This window comes from Papaver somniferum, unplaced genomic scaffold (assembly GCF_003573695.1).
Source record: "Papaver somniferum cultivar HN1 unplaced genomic scaffold, ASM357369v1 unplaced-scaffold_81, whole genome shotgun sequence".
Taxonomy (NCBI): domain Eukaryota; kingdom Viridiplantae; phylum Streptophyta; class Magnoliopsida; order Ranunculales; family Papaveraceae; genus Papaver; species Papaver somniferum.
Window position 1 is genome coordinate 1,906,372 of NW_020651082.1, and position 19,195 is coordinate 1,925,566.

General features: G+C 36.4%; 2 protein-coding genes across 4 annotated transcripts; one reads left to right on the forward strand and one right to left on the reverse strand.

Moving 5' to 3' along the window:
• Nucleotides 1–6,112: 6,112 nt before the first annotated feature.
• On the reverse strand, nt 6,113–11,872 carry LOC113345575 (pantothenate kinase 2-like). Its single transcript, XM_026589340.1, has 10 exons — nt 11,625–11,872; nt 10,928–11,196; nt 8,252–8,464; nt 8,091–8,146; nt 7,875–7,991; nt 7,453–7,572; nt 7,245–7,341; nt 7,031–7,124; nt 6,636–6,911; nt 6,113–6,409 (listed from the first exon to the last, which is right to left on the reverse strand). Exons 2-7 carry the CDS (start codon nt 11,118–11,120, stop codon nt 7,261–7,263), a joined length of 780 nt encoding a protein of 259 aa, XP_026445125.1. The 5' UTR covers nt 11,121–11,196; nt 11,625–11,872; the 3' UTR covers nt 6,113–6,409; nt 6,636–6,911; nt 7,031–7,124; nt 7,245–7,260.
• Nucleotides 11,873–12,010: 138 nt separating this feature from the next.
• On the forward strand, nt 12,011–14,483 carry LOC113345297 (monothiol glutaredoxin-S15, mitochondrial-like). Of its 3 annotated transcripts, none has more exons than XM_026589084.1 (7): nt 12,011–12,103; nt 12,732–12,858; nt 13,122–13,259; nt 13,385–13,484; nt 13,711–13,777; nt 13,908–13,986; nt 14,097–14,483. In XM_026589084.1, the coding sequence occupies exons 2-7, from the start codon at nt 12,784–12,786 to the stop codon at nt 14,157–14,159; spliced, it is 522 nt and encodes a 173-aa protein (XP_026444869.1). In that variant the 5' UTR covers nt 12,011–12,103; nt 12,732–12,783; the 3' UTR covers nt 14,160–14,483. The 3 variants fall into 3 exon arrangements, with proteins under 3 accessions (XP_026444869.1, XP_026444870.1, XP_026444871.1); XM_026589085.1 differs by lacking the exon at nt 12,011–12,103 and adding an exon at nt 12,336–12,382; XM_026589086.1 differs by lacking the exon at nt 12,011–12,103 and adding an exon at nt 12,633–12,652.
• Nucleotides 14,484–19,195: the final 4,712 nt, after the last annotated feature.

Genomic DNA, 19,195 nt, shown 5'->3' on the forward strand with positions numbered 1-19,195 from the left:
GATGCATACGATAGTGCTAAGGAGTATAAGAACAAAATGAAACTTGTGCATGATAGGAATATTTTACGAAAGTCATTTTCTCCAGGTCAAAAAGTTCTTCTGTATGACACTCGTTTGCATCTATTCCCCGGGAAGTTGCGCTCTCGGTGGACCGGTCCTTTTGTGGTCCGTACTGTTTTTCCTCATGGCGCTGTTGAGATTGAGACACCAGATGGTAGTAGTTCTTCGAAGGTTAACGGTCAGCGATTGAAGCCCTTTTTAGAGCCTTTTCCTACAGGTGATGTTGAGGAGGTCCCTCTGGAGGACCCTGTTTACCTTGATTGACCATCGAGGCGATTTTGTATGTTGTATAATATTTTTGTAGGTTTTTGGTTACACTTCACCCAGGTACTATCTTTCCGACTTCTCTCTTTACTATTTCCTCATGTTACTTATATTTTTGGTACTGTTCTTTGATTAGAAACATTGAGGACAATGTTAGATTTAAGTTTGGGGGTGGGGTAGAACTTTTTGTTACCTTTTCGTTGCAATAAATAAACTCCAGAGCCTAGAAATTTATCCCTATTAAGGATGGCACTAACCAATCTAAGTGGATGGAAGCATTTTGGTTGTAGGAGTTGAGGAACCAATCTGACTAGATGGCAACATCTAAAGAGTCTATTCATAAAAGCACAGAGCTCAGGTGTTAGAAATAACATGATAGTTTCACCATATCTCGTTGAGTCCTTTTCACTTCTGTTTTTATTTTGTTTTGTTTTTAAACTATGTTTCTCTAAGTGATTAGGTGGGGCTCACGATTCAAGTTGTTACCAATGCTAGGGTGAATTAGAGTGATTGAGATACAAAAAAAAAATAGGAAAAAAAAAAGAAAGAGAAATTGAGACCAGACCATCAGACCAACTGGAATAAATTCAATAAAGTCGACCACTGGAACCCTTGTATATGCCAGTGTGTTGACCTAGAGTTAGGATTATCAATCACTGGTTCCCTTGTATATGCCAGTGTGTTGATATTAGTCATACTAGTATCTCAGTCCATTTGGATAGGTTCATTTTGGCGGAGGCCTTCAGACAGATATGAGAAACACCGTTCACCTAGTAAACATCAAAACCATCTATGTTTTTCTCTATATCTTCTTGATTTATCCATGTGATTAGTTTTGACTCCGGATATTGATGTCCATAGTGCGACTATATGACTAGAGCTTTGTCACTTCATATGAATTTTAGTATGCTTGAGTGCGAACTCGTGTACAACAATTGGAATTTCGCATCAGGGTACTTCCTCCTGTAGTCAATAAGTATGCCAACCAAGGAGATTCTTTAGTGCCTTCCAAGGTTCTGTGTAGATAGCTAGGGTCTGGAGTATAAAGGTTTTGTGGGTATACCTCTGGTAAGCCCTCCGGAGACAACACTCCGCCACTAGGGACACCTAGGGGTTTAGAGGCTTATTGCATACGCTAAATGCAATCGACGATGCCTGCGACAGTGAGTTAGGATTTTATTTCTATTTTATTTTTGCTCGAGGACTAGCAAATAATAGGTTTAGGGATATTTGATAGACACATTTTTGTGTCTGATATAATTTCAATTGTATATATTGTTAATGCTCGATTTTGTATTTATTTTGTCTTTTTATGTCTTTGTAGGTGTTTTTGGAAAAATAAGATTTTGCGGCGAAATTGGCTCGAAAAGTGTTTTTTGCGTTAATGGGAGGACATTTGCTATTCAGACCCTCACTTTGGATAATGGGTAACCTAATTACTAAGGGGCATCCCATTTCCAGACATCTGCTAATCGCACCCTTACTCTGGATAAGGGGAAATCATCTTCAACATTTCAAAAACCAAGTTTTGGCGGGAAAATAGGTGCAGTGAAGAACAGTTTTGGCAATCGTGATTTGGAGGAGTTTGAGGTCGATTAAACCTCTGATTTTCATAGGATAGACTCCTTATGGGTCTAGGAATCTGATATGGGTGTTGAAATCGATTAGACTGGGCTCAATCGACCGATTTTTTATCACAACAGAAAATATGGAAAGTCACGTGTGTGACCTGTTTTAGGGAATTCTAGAGAGATTAAAGTGCTGTAAACCTTCCCAAAGATTTGTATCTATCTAAGGTAGAGTTTAGAATAAAAAGGAAAGCTCAGAAACGCGTAGAAATTCTAAAACAAGAAATTGCCGCAACTTTGCCGTGAAGAGAAGGAAAGAGATTTTGGAAGATTTGGGAGAGATTTAATCGGTATTTTTGATATAAATAGATTGCTTGGGTCAAATAGAAGAGGTGTCGAGAGTTTGGGAACCTAAGGAGAGCCAGAGAAGAAGAAATCAGAGCTTTAACAAACTCTGTTTCTGCTGCTGCTGCTGAAGAGGAAGAACGCGAAGAACATTGACGCACGGGAAACAGTCGCTGAAGAACATTAAGCTGTGCAGGGCAGTCGTTTTCTAGGGTCTTAAAATCAGTGACAAAGCAACAGTTCCATTGTAACAACTGTTTTGCAACACCAATACACTGTTGCAAACAGTCTGTGTTATTACTTTTCACTCTTTTAATCATCTTTTGAGCAACAAACACATATTTTGAGATCATGATTAATATGAGGAGCTAAACCCCATTGCTGAGGCGATAGAGGAAGCTATTTTTCCAACAAAAAGTGGTATATTCTATTTATCTTTTTATTTGCAATAATTATATGATTATTTTCCTTGAACTATTATTGAATATGATTTTTATTTGAGTGATTGTGATCTATTTTGATGGACTATGCTTAGTTTTAAGACTTTTGATGCTTCATACTTGGTATTTACAATTATTACTTTCGAAAATCTACTTGTTGCAATATTTTAGAATCAAATTAAACGAGAAAATTGCATAAATATAAGTATTGGTTTAATCACTTTGAACTTGGAAAATAGTGGAATCTTAGCCTCAGTATTTGTTTTAGTGTTGATATCATCTTTGATTGAGTTTGCTATAATTTTTAGTGAGTTTTCTATTTTAATATTAGAATTTAAGTCTAATTAATATCCTTCACAAGTCTGAGAATCGAACCACTTTTACCACTATTTCAAAATTACATCAACAAACTCCAATATACTTTTATGAGAATCAACTAGACAGATAGACTCAATCAATAGAAAAGTATATCAAAGAGTTTTATATCTCGATCTCTTGATTTGATCTTTACTCAAGCAAATATAAATATGCGAGTCTTTATCAAATACAAGGATAAGAATTTGGATGGTACCAAAGACCAATATCCAAGGATCAATCGATTTCCAATCAACAACCAAAGGTTGGATTTCACAATTGATCGATACAACACACATGCTATTTCAATTATATAACAAAATATAATGCGGAATAGAAATAACACAGACACCAGAAATTTTGTTGACGAGGAAACTGCAAATGCATAAAAACCCCGGGATCTAGTCCAGATTGAAAACCACACTGTATTAAGCCGTTACAGACACTAGCCTACTACAACTAACTTCGGTCTGGACTGTAGTTGAACCCTTATCAATCTCACACTAATTCAAGGTACAGTTGCGCTCCTTACGTCTCTGATCCCAGTAGGATACTACACACTTGATTCCCTTAGCTGATCTCACCCACAAATAAGAGTTGCTACGACCCGAAGTCGAAGACTTGATAGAAAAATCTGTCTCACACAAAAAAGGCTATAGAATTGAATAAATCTGTCTCCCACAGAAATACCCAAGAGTTTTTGTTCATTCTTTTGATAAATCAAGGTAAACAGGAACTAATTAATAAACCGGTCTTATATTCCCGAAGAATAGCCTAGTATTATCAATCACCTCACAATAATCTAAATCGTATGGTAGCGAAACTAGATATTGTGGAATCACAAACGATGACACGAAAATGTTTGTGATTTATTTTTATCTTACCCTATCGGAGATATAATCTCAAGCCAATTATTCCATTGAACTCGTACGATAGAAAATGGCAAGATTAGATCGCTCAACTACAAGAAAAGTACTTTCGTCTGACTTCACAATCCCAATGAAGTCTTTCAGTCTTTAACCTACAGGGTCTCGAGAAGAAACCTAAGGTTAAAGGAGAATCGACTCTAGCAAACTAACTAGTATCACACAGGAGGTGCAGGGATTAGTTTTTCCAGATGGTAGATGTCTCCTTTATATAGTTTTCAAATCAGGGGTTGCAATCTAAGTTACCTTGGTAACAAAGCATTCAATATTCACCGTTAAATGAAAAACCTGATTCAACCAAACTAATATCTTTCAACCGTTAGATCGAAACTTAGCTTGTCACACACATAAATGAAATGCATTCATTTAGGTTTGATTAACCGTACCTAAACGTGTACACTTAGTTGGGTCACAAATAGTTAACCAATGGTTAGCCATATGAGCACTTTCATATTAACCGTATTCTTCTTTCTCATAACTAGTTCAAATGACTCATAAAAACTAGTTGAAGAGTTGTTCAATTGCTTAGGTTTTATTCATAGACACAATTAAAACAAAATCGGTTTGATCCACTTGAATCAATTCATTAACAATATAGACACGGTTTATAAAGATTGCATTCCTTATAATTTATTGTTTTAAGTTCATGAACTACCGATTTGAGATATCATCAGCTTGAGTACGCGTACGGGTATCCGTACCATAGCTACCGGATTTGAGTTTACAAACTCAGCAGAAATTTTCGGTTCGAAAACTTCCGTGGGTACGCGTACCTAAGGTGACTGATTTACTAGTTTGCAAACTTACAAACTCCAGCAGAAATTTTCAGTATGAAAACTTCCGTGGGTACGCATACGAGTACACGCACTCAACCTGTCTCCTTCTCCAATACCGCATGCACACATATGCACGCACTTGGCTTCCGGTACATGGATTTATACACTAATGTGCGAACACACTATATATGCTTATATCCATAGATGGTAATCTCAACTCTGCATTTCAATCATTGAAATATTCTTCTATAATTTTATAACAATCGTTATTCACGAATATCGTCATGAAAGCTATTTTCAAGATTTAAACGTCATCATGACTTTCGTCACGGGTAAAGATGAAAATGGTTAAAGCGAAAGCTTACCAACACATATTTCGAGAAAACGATAGGCGAGTAAACTCGACTCGAAATAACAAATGTGTATGTATGAAAACTATCATACTTAAACGACTTTGTCTCAAGAGTAGGATATAGAATAAAATTTTGAGTGGTAGATAAGTTTAAGTCTCCACATACCTTTTAGTCAGATGAAGTTCCACCGGTTCCTCGAGTAGTTCTTTGTCTTCGTAAGATGATCGCCATGGAGTCTGGAGCTTCAACTACACTTGACTATCCTAGACCGAAACTTAGTCATAAGTAAATTAGAAATCTAGACATATAGTTTTGATCACTAATATTGACAAACATGCTTGAAATAGCAACACATGCGAGTTCGACCGAGCAATGCTCTAACAATCTCCCTCTTTGTCAATTTTAGTGGCAAAACTATCAATACATATGGATTACAAAATAGATAAAAACTTTGTAGCTTCTCGTCCATATGTTTGATCTCCTTGATGCTTCAACATTACTCGAAATCTTCTTCACTTCCAAATACTCCAATGATTCCAAAGGTTGTAAGTTTAGTATCATCGTTGTTGAAGTTCCGTAGCCATAACAATGAGAAAACAAAAGCTCTCAATCATTGTTTAACCTTTTCTCTTCAAAAAAGAAAAAATAAGTAGATAGATGATTTCATTAAGTTTACCTTTTCTCTTCTTGCTAAAAAAAAATAAAAATGAAAAAACATACAAACAAACTAGGATCAAAAGAATCCCCTTTTGATCATGCTGGGTGAGCCTAAATGTCTTTCCTAATTATATGCTACATGACACCACACTAAGTAAACAAATTAGGGCTGGAGCCCTTGCTCTTAAGAAGTGGATTTGTGTTGATTTTGTGATGATTGGTACCACCAATTGAAATGTTAGGAGGTTTTCTTCTACGTCACAGTTGGACGGTGCAGTTACCATCAAACCCACTTCCATTTTTCACAGTATTTCGCAGCGGTGTAGTTCGAATTTGTGTTTAAAATAACGCATGGAATTCAGGAGGGTTTGTCAAATTTGAAGATTTTGTTGGAAGTAAATTTTCTGGTTAACAGTTTAATGGTCCGTCTCTTTTTGTATTTTACCCGAAAATTTACCGGTTGTGACAAATTTCCCAAAGAAAGCCCGTTCCGGGACATTTCCCCAAACACATTATCAAAAGCGGCCCAAGGTCCATTGGATAACAATAACCGCAGAGTTCATCCCCCTTATTCATTCAGCGACTACTTTGCAGCTTGGCCATTCCAGGTACCGTCGACATCATTATGGAAGCCAGTGCCAGTTGAGTCACCAGCACCAACAAAATCTGCAAATAAACAGACCATAAATTCATCAGAAACAATAAATTCTTTCTAACTTGATGATATTTTTGATTCAATGAGGGTGATATAAGGAGAACACAGATTTCTGAAAATTTATAGAAAAACAACAATATTATCTGTCTTTGTAGTTGACACATACTCAAGAACACAAAATTTGACAATTTTGACAAGATAACATAAAATATGAGCTGAACATTAACCGAGTCAAACCTTGTCGGCTGAATTATTCTTTGTCGGTCCACAGAGAAATGAGCTGTCCAGGTGTAAGCAGGAGGTCTGTGCTCAGATACCGACCCAAAGCTAGATTCGCAGCGAACTCAGTACCTTGCAACAAAATAAAAAGAACACAAAATTGCAAAATCTATAATGGCATTGTCTTCCCTTCATGAAAGATGATATATCTTCATGGCAGTAGTCTTTAAGTTTCCTCTTTTCAGGAACTACTTTCCCAAAGCTAGAAGCGATCGTTGATGCGGATAGACCAATCTGTGTCATGTTAAAATAAATGGAAAATTTTGGTCTATTCAAAGTGGATGGAGAAAGAAAAACAGACAACATCATTTTCTAACAATATGAGTATGATTTAATTATGCACAAATATGCACCTTGGAATAATCCATTTTACCGTCGATGTCTCCAACAAGCAAGTCTATCAATTTATTATCTCCCCGCTGACTCAACTCTACCAACTCATCAAAACTGGAAACCAGAAATGACATGCCGAGATGTTGATATGTAGGAGAAGACTATGGTTACCTTTAACAAAACAAAAAGAATAAAAAATTTCACGATATTATGCAGAATATCGAAACAATTAACCTGTATTTGCACCCTGTCAGAAACATTCCTGACCACAATAAGTACCACCTCCAGCATGTGTCCCATCAACCCGCTGAAACGATCCATTTCCATCCACCTATATCCATCAAAATGAAGAAGATCAATAAGGTCGGATAAAAGAAGGTTCATACAGTTAACTAGCTAGAAGTATTTTATGGGTAACATAATTAAGATACCAGAATATTACCTTGATAATGCTAACACCAGAGCCGATGTTAACAAGAAGATACGGGAACAGATCATTTTCGTCAATTTGTACAAATTCTTTCTGGCCATCCATGTGTGTGAAAGCTTCATGATGGATTGCCTACTCAATGACAAGTAAAATCTTAGTCCTGCTGAGTAAAACAAATTATATGATCTAAGTGAATCCTTCCGAGTGTTCTGCTACATCTCTAAAGAAACGCTGTGCAATCTCATTTTCCTGAATTTGTATTGCCATGAGTATAGTATTGACAGCAGCGGAGTTAACACCAAGCATGATTATCAAAAGAAAACTGGTAGAGACAAATATTATTTCGGGGCTTTACAGAGAAGCTAACTCCACGAGATTCAATGTCAAATATTGGAGTGCGCATAACAAACAATAATAAGGTGTCAGGATCTTACCTTAAGCAAAAAATTGGCTCCAGCCACCAGAGAATCCATTTCATCTTCCTTGTCAAGATTGACCCCAAGCCTCTCTTTGAAGAGGTTTGCGTACATGTATGCTCCGCCACCTGTTGCCTACAAAAAACAACTACTTAAGTAGATTTGCAAACTCTTAAGTTTAGAAAGAAGCCATCTGAAGCCAAATATACTAATAGTTCAAACTAAAGAATTTACCTTGATTACCGCGTTATTTTTGCTTGCAGCCTCAGAGAAACTCCGCCAATAATTTCCTATGCATATAAAAGTATCTATTAGTTGAATAACCATTGACAAGAAGAATAAACCGTGTATTTCATCTAAAAAACAGTAAGGGTGTCTAGCATATATATATATACCACCACGGTGAAGCTGCTTTGAATCAATAAAATCTAGACACTCGTTAATCTTCCGGGTATCAAACTTCAAAAAATGGAGACACCCCCCTTTAACAGGGTAGCTCCTATTGCTACCATTAGAAACTTCCAATCCCTCTTTCAAAGATCTTTTTTGCTTATCATCCACCAAAGGATCTCCATGCCTCGAGAAATAAACCATTTTGATCAGAGTTCCTGAAAATTGAACCAGACAATTATTTTGAGATTCATAAAATACCAACATATATATTGCATAACAACATTTCATAAACAACCTAACTATATCCAAACATATAGTAACAATGTTAGGTAATTACCGTACCCAAAAGTTCTAAGACCGAGCTTAAAAGGCGCTATAATCCCCTCTTTTGATATCTTTAACAGCATTGTTCATACTGATACAAACACCATTAAAATCCTAGGACGATCTACTTCTTGGGTTCCTGGATTGAACCAACTTAAGGAATTGATGGAAAATGTAGAGCTTTTGACCTTTGAAGGTGTCCTCAGTCTAATATTTCCAAGTTCCTAATCAGGAAACCTACTGGATTTTTAGGAGCCGCTGATAAATTTAAAAAGATTGCGGAAAAGGTTAAAGGAATGGGTTTCGATCTTTTATGCACAACATTTAATGAAGCTATAGAGCAACTGGTATCAATGAGCGAAGCTACTTGGAAAAAGAAAGTGGATGCTTACAAGAGCTGGGGTTGGTCTGAGGATCAAAATTCGAACAGCATTTAGGAAAGCTCGTCATTGTATGATGGCTTCTGAGAAGAAGATTACGACAATTATGGATTTCCTTGTGAATGAAATGGATTATAATTCTTCCACTATTGCTGAAACCCCAGTGATTTTCAATAATAGCTTGAAGGAGAGGATTATCCGTAGGTGCTCTGTCTGTTATTAGAATTTTAGTCTCAAACGGTCTGATTGAGGAAAATATTTTTCTGACTGTGCTTTCAGTAATGACAGATAAGTCATTTTGGAATAAATTAGTGAAACCGTATGAGCAAGAAGCTCCTGCATTAATGAAGGTATTCCAAGGTCAGCTGAGCTACCAAGAGCTACTTGTGAAATGAAGGATTCGAAGAGATGAATGCGCGTTACTGGTATGCAGTCTTTCCCTCTTTGTTTACTTGTTGCTTCTCTAACGTGTTAGCTCTATGCTTGTTTATGTTTGTTTATTACTTTGGAAATGAAAATTGTGTCACTTCTCATGTATGAACAACCTGGAGAAAATATGTCATGGAGTAGTAGTTGTTTGCTTATCGTCACTAAGTTAATGCAGAACAACTTTGTGCCCAATCTGCATTCTGGCTGTGTAACAGAAGGAAATATATTTGCGCATCGCATGCGTGGTTTGTTGATTGATTTTGGAAGTGTATGTACTGTATTAGACTGCATCCCATGTGTAGGCAAGAGCCAGGATAAGCCAGATAATCCAGTTAGTTGCTTGTATGAACACTTACGAGTTCTCGTTGGAAAGCTCTGTCAAAATTATTACACTGATAACGCCATTAAATTGAGTAGTTAATAGACTGAAACTTATAATTCTGTTATTTTGTAGCTCTTTGATGGAAATGCCTAACACATTTAAGTTCGATGACCTTGATCAGATTTTATGAATTGGAATGCCTTGGAAAAATCATTCTAGAAATTAGCTAAATCCAGGTTTGGTTTGTGTCAGTTAGTATCTTAATTTGGCTGAGCTAAGTTGACTAATCGCAAAACAGGATGGTCTTTCGACAACTGACTCGGGTATATTCACTTAGCTATTTATAAATATGGCATTCCGTAAATATCTTTTTTAATGGGCTTCTTATAACTTTTTCTATGCTGTTGTACGCCAGATTTATGTATATGTACATGAAGAATGTATATATTATCTTAGTTGTCTACTTTTATGGTATGTTTGAATTTCCTAGTTGATACTGATGTCTATTTTGAGATGGTGTGATTGATTAGGATGTTCATATAGTCTCTGTAGACTGCAACTAAGCTGTCTATGTGCTATCAAGAACCAAGATAACCCGACTAATCAAGTAAATTCTGTGTACAAACACTAGTGCCGTTTCCATCTGAAAGCTCGTATGTGTCGGTAACTTAACTGTAGTCTAAATGATGTCGAGCTTAGTTGATTAAAACTTCATGGTTGCTAACACAAATAGAAATAGTGGCGAAAGAGGTGCTTTTGTTATGTTTTGGGGTGGACATTGTATTCAAACTATCTGTGGAAGTATAAGAACTTCGACAAAGTGTCCAAGTGTTGTTAATTCAAACTTGGTTTTTTGTTACTCGACTGAAATTCCCGTTCTCAGTAGTGAGGTAGATTGCAGAAGTAAATGCTATAAGTTCTTTTGTAAAAGCTTTTAGTGTTTCTGTCAATCGAAATGCTGACATTGAAATTTTAATCCTTAACGTTGCAGGTGAGTTGATTGAAATTAAAACAACTACAGTGAAACAAACAAGCAGTGTGTATGCAGAAGTTGTAAACTTTCTACTGGATAACACTGGACTCAAAAGCTGGGTGTTAAGAGGGTATAATTTGTAACCGTCTGCAAGAGATCTGCAGTCGGTTACAATGGCTAATTAGCAATACTAGCGACACATATAGCATGAAACTACATAAGAAAGCAAGAACGAAAAGAAAACACTCACCTCCAATATCCAAGGCCAAAAGAGGTATATCATCACGCTGATTAGGTAATAAAATTGCAGGATCTCTCCCTTGAGATTTCTCTTGAAAAATTGCGGCCCCACTAAGATTTAATTGAGGTCGTGCGGGTACTTTATCATTATCCTCCAGTTCACCCTCATTCAAAATGCTGCTTTGAGAAACTGACGAAGCCATAAAGTCCTAAGCCTATCGTTAATCTTCCCAACTCCAACTACCTTTCAAGCTTATTTGCTGGTGTAATAATCATGCACTGAAAGAAAAGAAAAGAAAAGAATTGGTACTCATGCATACATATGCATCATCGTATAGGAGCCGTGCTTGTGGAGCGCTTAACGGGACAAAAGGCAGTTTCTCAAATCAGACACGAAAAAGAGATGAGTTCACTATTATATCTCATAAAACCATTGAAAAATAAAAATCGGTTGTTTGACATACTAGATACTTGAGTTTGTAATGAAGCCAACCAAGATGATGTTTTGATTGCTGCTGAAATATGTTGGAAAGAAAAGGCCGAGCATCAAGGAAATGTCAGTTAGTTTGGGTGGATTACATGAGAAGCTTTCAAGAGATTCTTTGCAGTGAAGAGTTATTGCCAATGGCATTCTATCAAACAGTTTAAGTACATATAGATAAATCTAGTTAACAATGAAGAGTAGATTGAAAACAAAAAAAACATACCTTCAAGTTGCAGCTAGAGATAGAATTTGCAGTGGTTATGATTTATATATAAGTCTGAGAATTCCCCTCCTCCAGTATGATTAGGATATCACATGATCATCTTCAAGAAGTCTCCTAGTAACCTGAAAACGTTCCTACTCTCCATTCATCTCGAACCCAGTTCCAGATGATCAGGAATTCAACAATGATCTTACTGGTCTGTCTTGCCTCGGTCATGTACAAAGGAGTCATTAATTTCGCCTAGTTGGTTGGCGTTAGGCGAAACAATAAAGAATTGTGGCGCCCAGGATACGGGCCACATCGTTTTGAGTACGTGGGCCCTCTTTATTTATTTACACGTATGTGGGGTGTTAGACAGTGATATTACTATTTAACCCCTCCGTAGAGAAATACTACTTCAACTACCAGAAACTTCTCGAAATTTCAGTATTGCCTCTCTGCCTCGTCTGGTCTCTCTGCTGTAATCGTCCAACACAAAGGTAAGAGCTTTCTTGCTCTCTGTGTTAGTATTATTTATAAAACCCATGATTTTAGACACAAACCCGTACATGCAGATTTATGTATGGTTCACATTTAGATGCAGATTGACCTTAACATGCAAGCGTGTGGTAATCACAATTCTGTTCGTGTTTTTCGCTAGATTGTTAATTCTAGATAGTATGCACAGGTGCTCAAACAAATGACCTAAAACAGCTGAGATTTGATTTGATTTTTGATTTTTGATTTTTGATTTTTTTTTTATAATGGAGGAAATTAGGGTATTATCTCCAACAACAACAAGATTTTTTCACTATCTAGTTTTTTTTGTTTTGTTTTACTTAATCGGGCAGGGAATGAATCAGGTGGTGCATGAATTGGCTTATAAGGCTATTTCATGCTCATCCTGTATCACGCGCTTTTCTACCCAGCCCTTTTTTTTTACCGACTACTATGTAGGCTCAGATGTAACTACTAGGTCTTTAAGCTCTAACTAAATTTATCGGGAAAACAGAAAAGAAAAAGGAAATTGCTTGCTTGCTTGTGTCAATGTAATGTTTTGATTTGATTTGAGTGCATTATGTTTTATTTTCTTGTGAATCTGATGTTTTCTGTTGTTATATGGTGCAGCTAATTTACTTTGGGAAAGACTGAGTGTTGATTCAGTCTCGGTTTGCACGTCATGGCTAGATCATTATCTAATATGCTCTTCAAGGGCATGTCAATTCTACCAGCTACTAATTCTCTGAAAACAATGGTAAGGTCCTGGAGTTTGACTGGCTGTATTGTTTGTTTCTTTCTTTCTTATCGTAATCTCTGGATGACACTGACTCAAGAATAATTAAGGTTATTTAGTATTTAACTGAAACTGAAGGTTGATGTCGAATTGGTATAATGCCAATATGACCTATCTATGTTATTCCAAGAAAGTTTGTTGAGTGAAGAAGTTTTGCTTCGCTTCTATGTGTTGACATTGCCATAATCGTGTTTTCATATTCTTGGCTAAATATGTGGTTGTAGGTCTCAGGATCTTTTTGTCGTAAAGGTATGCAATACTCCACAACTGTGCCTAATGACGACCCTGACACACATGACGATTTCAAACCCACCAACAAGGCTGCAACTTCCGGCATTTCTTTGAAGGATATTGTTGAGCAGGTACTTGATTGTCATTTAAAACTTCTTCCTTAATGAGCTGTTAAAACTACTTGTCCCTTGGCTGTATAGAAGAACTTGTTATGAAATTCCTCACTTATTGGTGTGGTTATGAATATGGTCAATAGGATATCAAGGAAAACCCTGTAATGATTTACATGAAAGGAGTTCCTGAGCAACCTCGATGCGGGTTCAGCTCCCTGGCTGTGAGAGTGCTGAATGAATATAGTAAGTTTCCGTTTGTTCACTATGCTTACAAAATAGTTGAGTTATCCATAGCCTCTGTTGGACTATATTTATGACTCATTGCAGACGTACACTGGATTTATATCTATATGACTCTTTAGGGCATATCTAGAGACATCCCTCAGCCACATAAGGAGTCTAATGTTAGTTATAGAACTTCGCAGTCAATGTAATTATTTCGCGTTGTTGCTATGGGGGTTTTCTGCAGATGTTCATGTGGGTGCCAGGAACATATTGGAGGACCAGGAGCTGAAGAATGCCGTAAAAACTTTCAGGTAAAGAATTTCATGTTTCTCTCTGTCAGAATTAAACATCACTAGTCACCGTGGATGGTATAGTTCAGAACTTTAAAATATTGAAGTGGAATGCATGTTTTACTAATGCTAAGAATTTTTTGGTGTGTAGCCATTGGCCTACATTTCCTCAAATTTTCATTAAAGGTGAATTTGTTGGAGGGTCAGACATCATCCTCAATATGCACCAGGTAAAATTCTGTGGCGCAGGCGCAGCTCATCATCTTTGCTGAATTTTGGATGTTCTGATTCTTGTAAGCTGCGGTTGATTGTTCTAATTCTTGTGAGGTGTCTTTGGCAGACTGGAGAACTGAAAGACAAACTCAAGGATCTTACTGCAGAAGACGACGCGCAGGAAAAATGAAGATGAACGGAACACTTGAACGTAGATTATAGATGGTATAAGTTTTTCCATGTCCATGAGAACAAGAGAATCCCCTTTGTCATTGTTTTGTTACAAACAAAATGCAGGTGTGACAGAATTTGGTCAATCTGTTTGTCCAGTGATAGCAATAAACCCTGGCTGTAAATTATGATAAAACTCTGGCATTTTCGTAGTTTATCTTAGTGGATAAGCTCTCATTGCTGAAAAATTAAACCCTTTCAAAACATTAAGAGACTGTTAACTGTTTGATTGGTGTAAATTCATTTTAATTGTTTATAAATGTAGGCTGTAGCCCTTGTCTTATGGGAATAGCTAATATTTCTAGCAGAGCCACAGCTCATTGGTGATATTCTATAAATATGAGCGCGTTATGGACATGAAATTCCACAACTAAGCTACTGGATTATTGATTACAATCTAAACCATGGCTAAAACTACTTCTTTGTTATGATTGCTGTTGCGGTGAAATAGAGGTGTGAATGGCGGGAACTTCTGCGTGGACCGAGAATTGGTGGTTAGATGATGTAAAAATGGCGTGTATAGATCAGCGTGATGCTATGATACTCGGTGTCTGATCAATCAGCCGTTCACCGCCACTACTACCAGCGCAACAGTTTCTACTATGATCAACAGTTTGTGCTGTTTTGTTTTGCATTGCACTGGTGGTTAATGATGTGACCAAAAAAAAAACATTTTAAAAAGTTCCATTGCCGGGATTTGAACCGGGTCACCTGGGTGAAAGCCAGGTATCCTAACATATGCCATAACATATGTCCAACAATGTTGAAGAATAAATCAAGATATTATGAAGAAAACAGAAGGGATCAACAAGAGTTGTTGATACAATAGCGTGGGTCAATATTGAGAGTTGACAAAGTATGGTTGGATCAACTGGTACAGTTGACATGAAGTGAATGGATCAACAAGTGTTGTTGACGCGTGGTACGGTATTTAGAAGTTAACTTGGGTTGCAAGTATAACTGGTTTTAAGAGTTTGTTTATGTGACAATTGTCTAGAAGTTTCTTGTTAGAGTTTGATTATGTTAGGAAAGTGTTTATTACTTGAGAGTCAAGTTTGTAAACATATAAATAGGCTGTTAAGCCGTGAGTTTCAATTACATCAATTAAGAGAAGTTTGTTTGAGTTTACTTTTGTTTATTAAGTCTTTGATATCAGATTTTCTACATCTGGTATCAGAGCACTGGTATCAGATTCTAGGGCTGTGGGTATGAGAAATTAAGTTGAAGAAGATGACGAGTTTAAGTTCAATCAAGGTGCCAGTGTTTGAAGGCAAAAACTTTGAACATTGAAGGTTGCAGATGGAGAATATTTTCACATACCAGGAGGTATGGGATATTGTGAAAGATGGTTATGCTGAACCAGCATAAGGAGTAGTACCTGAAGGAGCTGCGCTAACTCTATTAACTGAAAACAGAAAGAAGAATTCTAAAGCTACATATATTCTTCATCAAGGATTTCATGAATCTCTCATGGACAGAGTTATCTATATTAAGCAAGCTAAAGCAGCATGGGATGGTTTGGTTAGCTACTACAAAGGGTCTGATAAGGCCAAGAAAGTTAGATTGCAAACACTAAAGAGAAAGTATGAATTATTGCAGATGGAAAGTACTGAAACAATATCAGATTTTTTTTCTCAAAGACTTTGAATCTTGTCAATGAGATGAAGGCTAATGGTGATACTGTAGAAGATTCAACAGTTGTTGAAAAGATATTAAGAAGTTTGCCAGAGAAATTTGAATCAAAGGTGACTGCTATAGAGGAACGCAACACAGTTGCAATTATGACTCTGAATGAGTTATTGGGTTCACGACAAGCCTATGAACAAAGATTACTAGAAAAGACAGTTGTTGTAAAACAAGTTGAAGAAGCACTTCAAAATCAAGTTAGCTGGAGAAGCAACCAATGAAAACCTAATGCTGGAAGGTTTCAAGGAAGCTACAACAATGGCGGAAGATTTAATATTGGAGGTTATCAAGGAAGAAAGTCAGTAGACAAAGAAAAAATTCAGTGTTACAACTGTGGAGACTTTGGACATTTTTCTTTTGATTTTCTAAAGCCTAGAAGGACAACAGAGAATAACTACAAGGCTAATTTCAAAGACAATATTGCTGAAAGTCAAGAAGAAAAAGAAGAAGAACAGAAGGATGAAAACATGCTACTAGCATGTCATACAGCAGAAGAACAATTACATCTTAAATGGTATTTAGAATAGGGATTGTTCTTAAGAATGGAGTGAAAACATACATCATGGATGTATTCTATGTACCAGGATTACATCAAAACTTGTTGAGCATGGGTCAGTTGTCTGAAAGAGGATACAGTATGAACATCTAAAATGGTGTTTGTTTTATCAGAGATAGAAGAAGAAGATTGATAGCAAAGGTGGAGATGACTAAAAACAGACTATTTCCTTTGAACATTCAACATCAAAAGGAAAGTTGTTACAGTAGCAGTGTTAATAATGATACTTGGTTATGGCACAAGAGAATGAGACATGTGAACTTCAACAGTCTGCAAACTTTAGCAAAGAAGGAGATGGTGTCAGGCTTACCTTTTGTTGAGATACCAGAATCAAGATGTGAAAATTGCATCTTTGGCAAGTAGCACAGAGATCCATTTCCAGTCAACAAAGCCAGAAGAGCTGATCAACCATTGGAGATTGTCCATAGTGATCTATGTGGTCCTATTGAAGTTACTTCACATGGAGGTAATAATTACTTTATCACTTTCATTGATGATTATAGTAGAAAAGCATGGGTTTATTTGCTTAGAAATAAGAGTGATGCTTTTCAAGCTTTTAGGAGTTTTAAAGCTTATGCTGAGAAACAGATTGGTAAGAGCATTAAGGTTTTAAGAACTGATAGAGGAACATAATACACTGTTGTTGATAGCTTTATGGAAGACCATGGCATTCTACATCAGTTAACATCTAGATATACACCACAACAAAATGGTGTTGCTGAAAGGAAGAATAGAACAATAATGGAGATGGAAAGAACAATAAGAAGAACAAAAGTTTTACCAAAGAATTTCTGGGGATATGCAGTAGACACATCAGTATACCTACTAAATAGATGTCCCACAAGCAGTTTGAATAATGTGACACCTGAAGAAGCTTGGATAGGTGCAAGACCATGTGTAAGACATCTGAGAATTTTTGGGTGCATTGCATATGCACATGTACCAAAAGAATTAAGAAATAAGCTGGATGATAAGAGTGAAAATGTATTCTTGCTGGTTACAGTTCAGTAAAAAAAGGATACAAGTTGTATAACCCAGAAACTGGTAAGATAGTCATAAGCAGAGATGTGATATTTGATGAAGATTCACAATGGAATTGGAATAATAGATCATTGTTGATCTACATAACAATGGGTCAACAACAAATGTTGATCCACATAATACTGGGTCAACAAGGGATGTTAATCGATCGACTTCTGTTAGAACAGTTCCAATTGTATTTGAAGAGGAAGTGCAGATTCAAGACAATACTGAAGAACACCATGAAGAAGCAATAACAGAAGCAATATCACAACAAGAAACTACAAGACCAAGAAGAAAATATATTATACCTGCTATGTTGAATAAATATGTTCTATCAAGGGATGATGAAGATACTGATGAAGATGTGGTGAATTTTGCACTATTTGGAGATTGTGATCATGTAGCTTATGAAGAAGCTTCTAAAGAACAAGGTTGGATTCAAGCCATGAATGAAGAATTGAAGTCAATTGAGAAGAATAATACTTTGAAACTAACAACACTTCCACCAGGAAAGAAGCCTATTGGCGTTAAGTGGGTTTACAAAACAAAATACAAGTCAAATGGTGAAATAGATAGACTGAAAGCAAGGTTAGTTGCAAAAGGTTATAGACAGAGACAAGGAGTTGATTATTAAGAAGTATTTGCACCAGTTGCAAGACTTGATATAGTGAGAATGATAATTGCCTTAGCTGCACAAAAGCATTGGAAGATATTTCAGATGGATGTAAAGTCAGCATGCTTAAATGGAGTGTTGGAAGAAGAAGTTTATGTAGAGCAACCAGCTGGCTACATTATGGAGGGGAATGAGAATGAAGTATACAATCTAAACAAAGCTTTGTATGGTTTGAAACAAGCACCAAGATCTTGGTATACAAGAATAGATTCTTATTTTCCCAAGAAAGGTTTTACAAGATGTCCACATGAGCATACTTTTGTATTTGAAAGCTGATACTCTTGGAAATCATATTGTAGTATGTTTGTATGTAGATGACCTCATATTTAATGGAAATAGTTCTGAGATGATCAATGAATTCAGGGAGGATATGGTGAAGGAGTTTGAGATGACAAATCTCGGTTTGATGTCATATTTTCTTGGTATTGAAGTACAACAAACTGAAAGAGGAATTTTTATTAATCAACAAAGGTATGCTGAAGGAATTTTTAAGCGTTTCAAGATGGATAATTATAATCCAATCTTAACACCAGTAGAAGAGAGATTGAAGTTGACAAAAGATGGATCAGGAGAGCTTGTGAATTCAACATACTTTAAAGGTCTTGTTGGATGTCTAAGATATTTGACTGCTACAAGACCTGATGTCATGTATGCAGTTGGTTTGGTTAGTAGGTTTATGGAAGAACCTAGACAATCTCATTTATATGCTGCAAAACGTACTCTGAGATATGTCAAAGAAACAACCAGTTTGGAAATATTTTATACTGTTTCAGAAGATCCAAAGTTGGTTGGTTTCACTGATAGTGATTGGGATGGAGACACAGAAGGAAGAATAAGTACATCAGGTTATGGATTTCAGTTTGGAACTGGTTTTTTTTCTTAGTCATCTAAGAAGCAACAAGTTGTTGCATTATCTACAACAGAAGCTGAGTATATAGCTTCTAGCAATTTTGCTACACAAGTTGTGTGGTTAAGAATGATGCTGAAGTCATTATTTCAAGAACAAACAACACCAACAACAATAGTTTGTGATAACAAGTTGACAATTTCACTAACT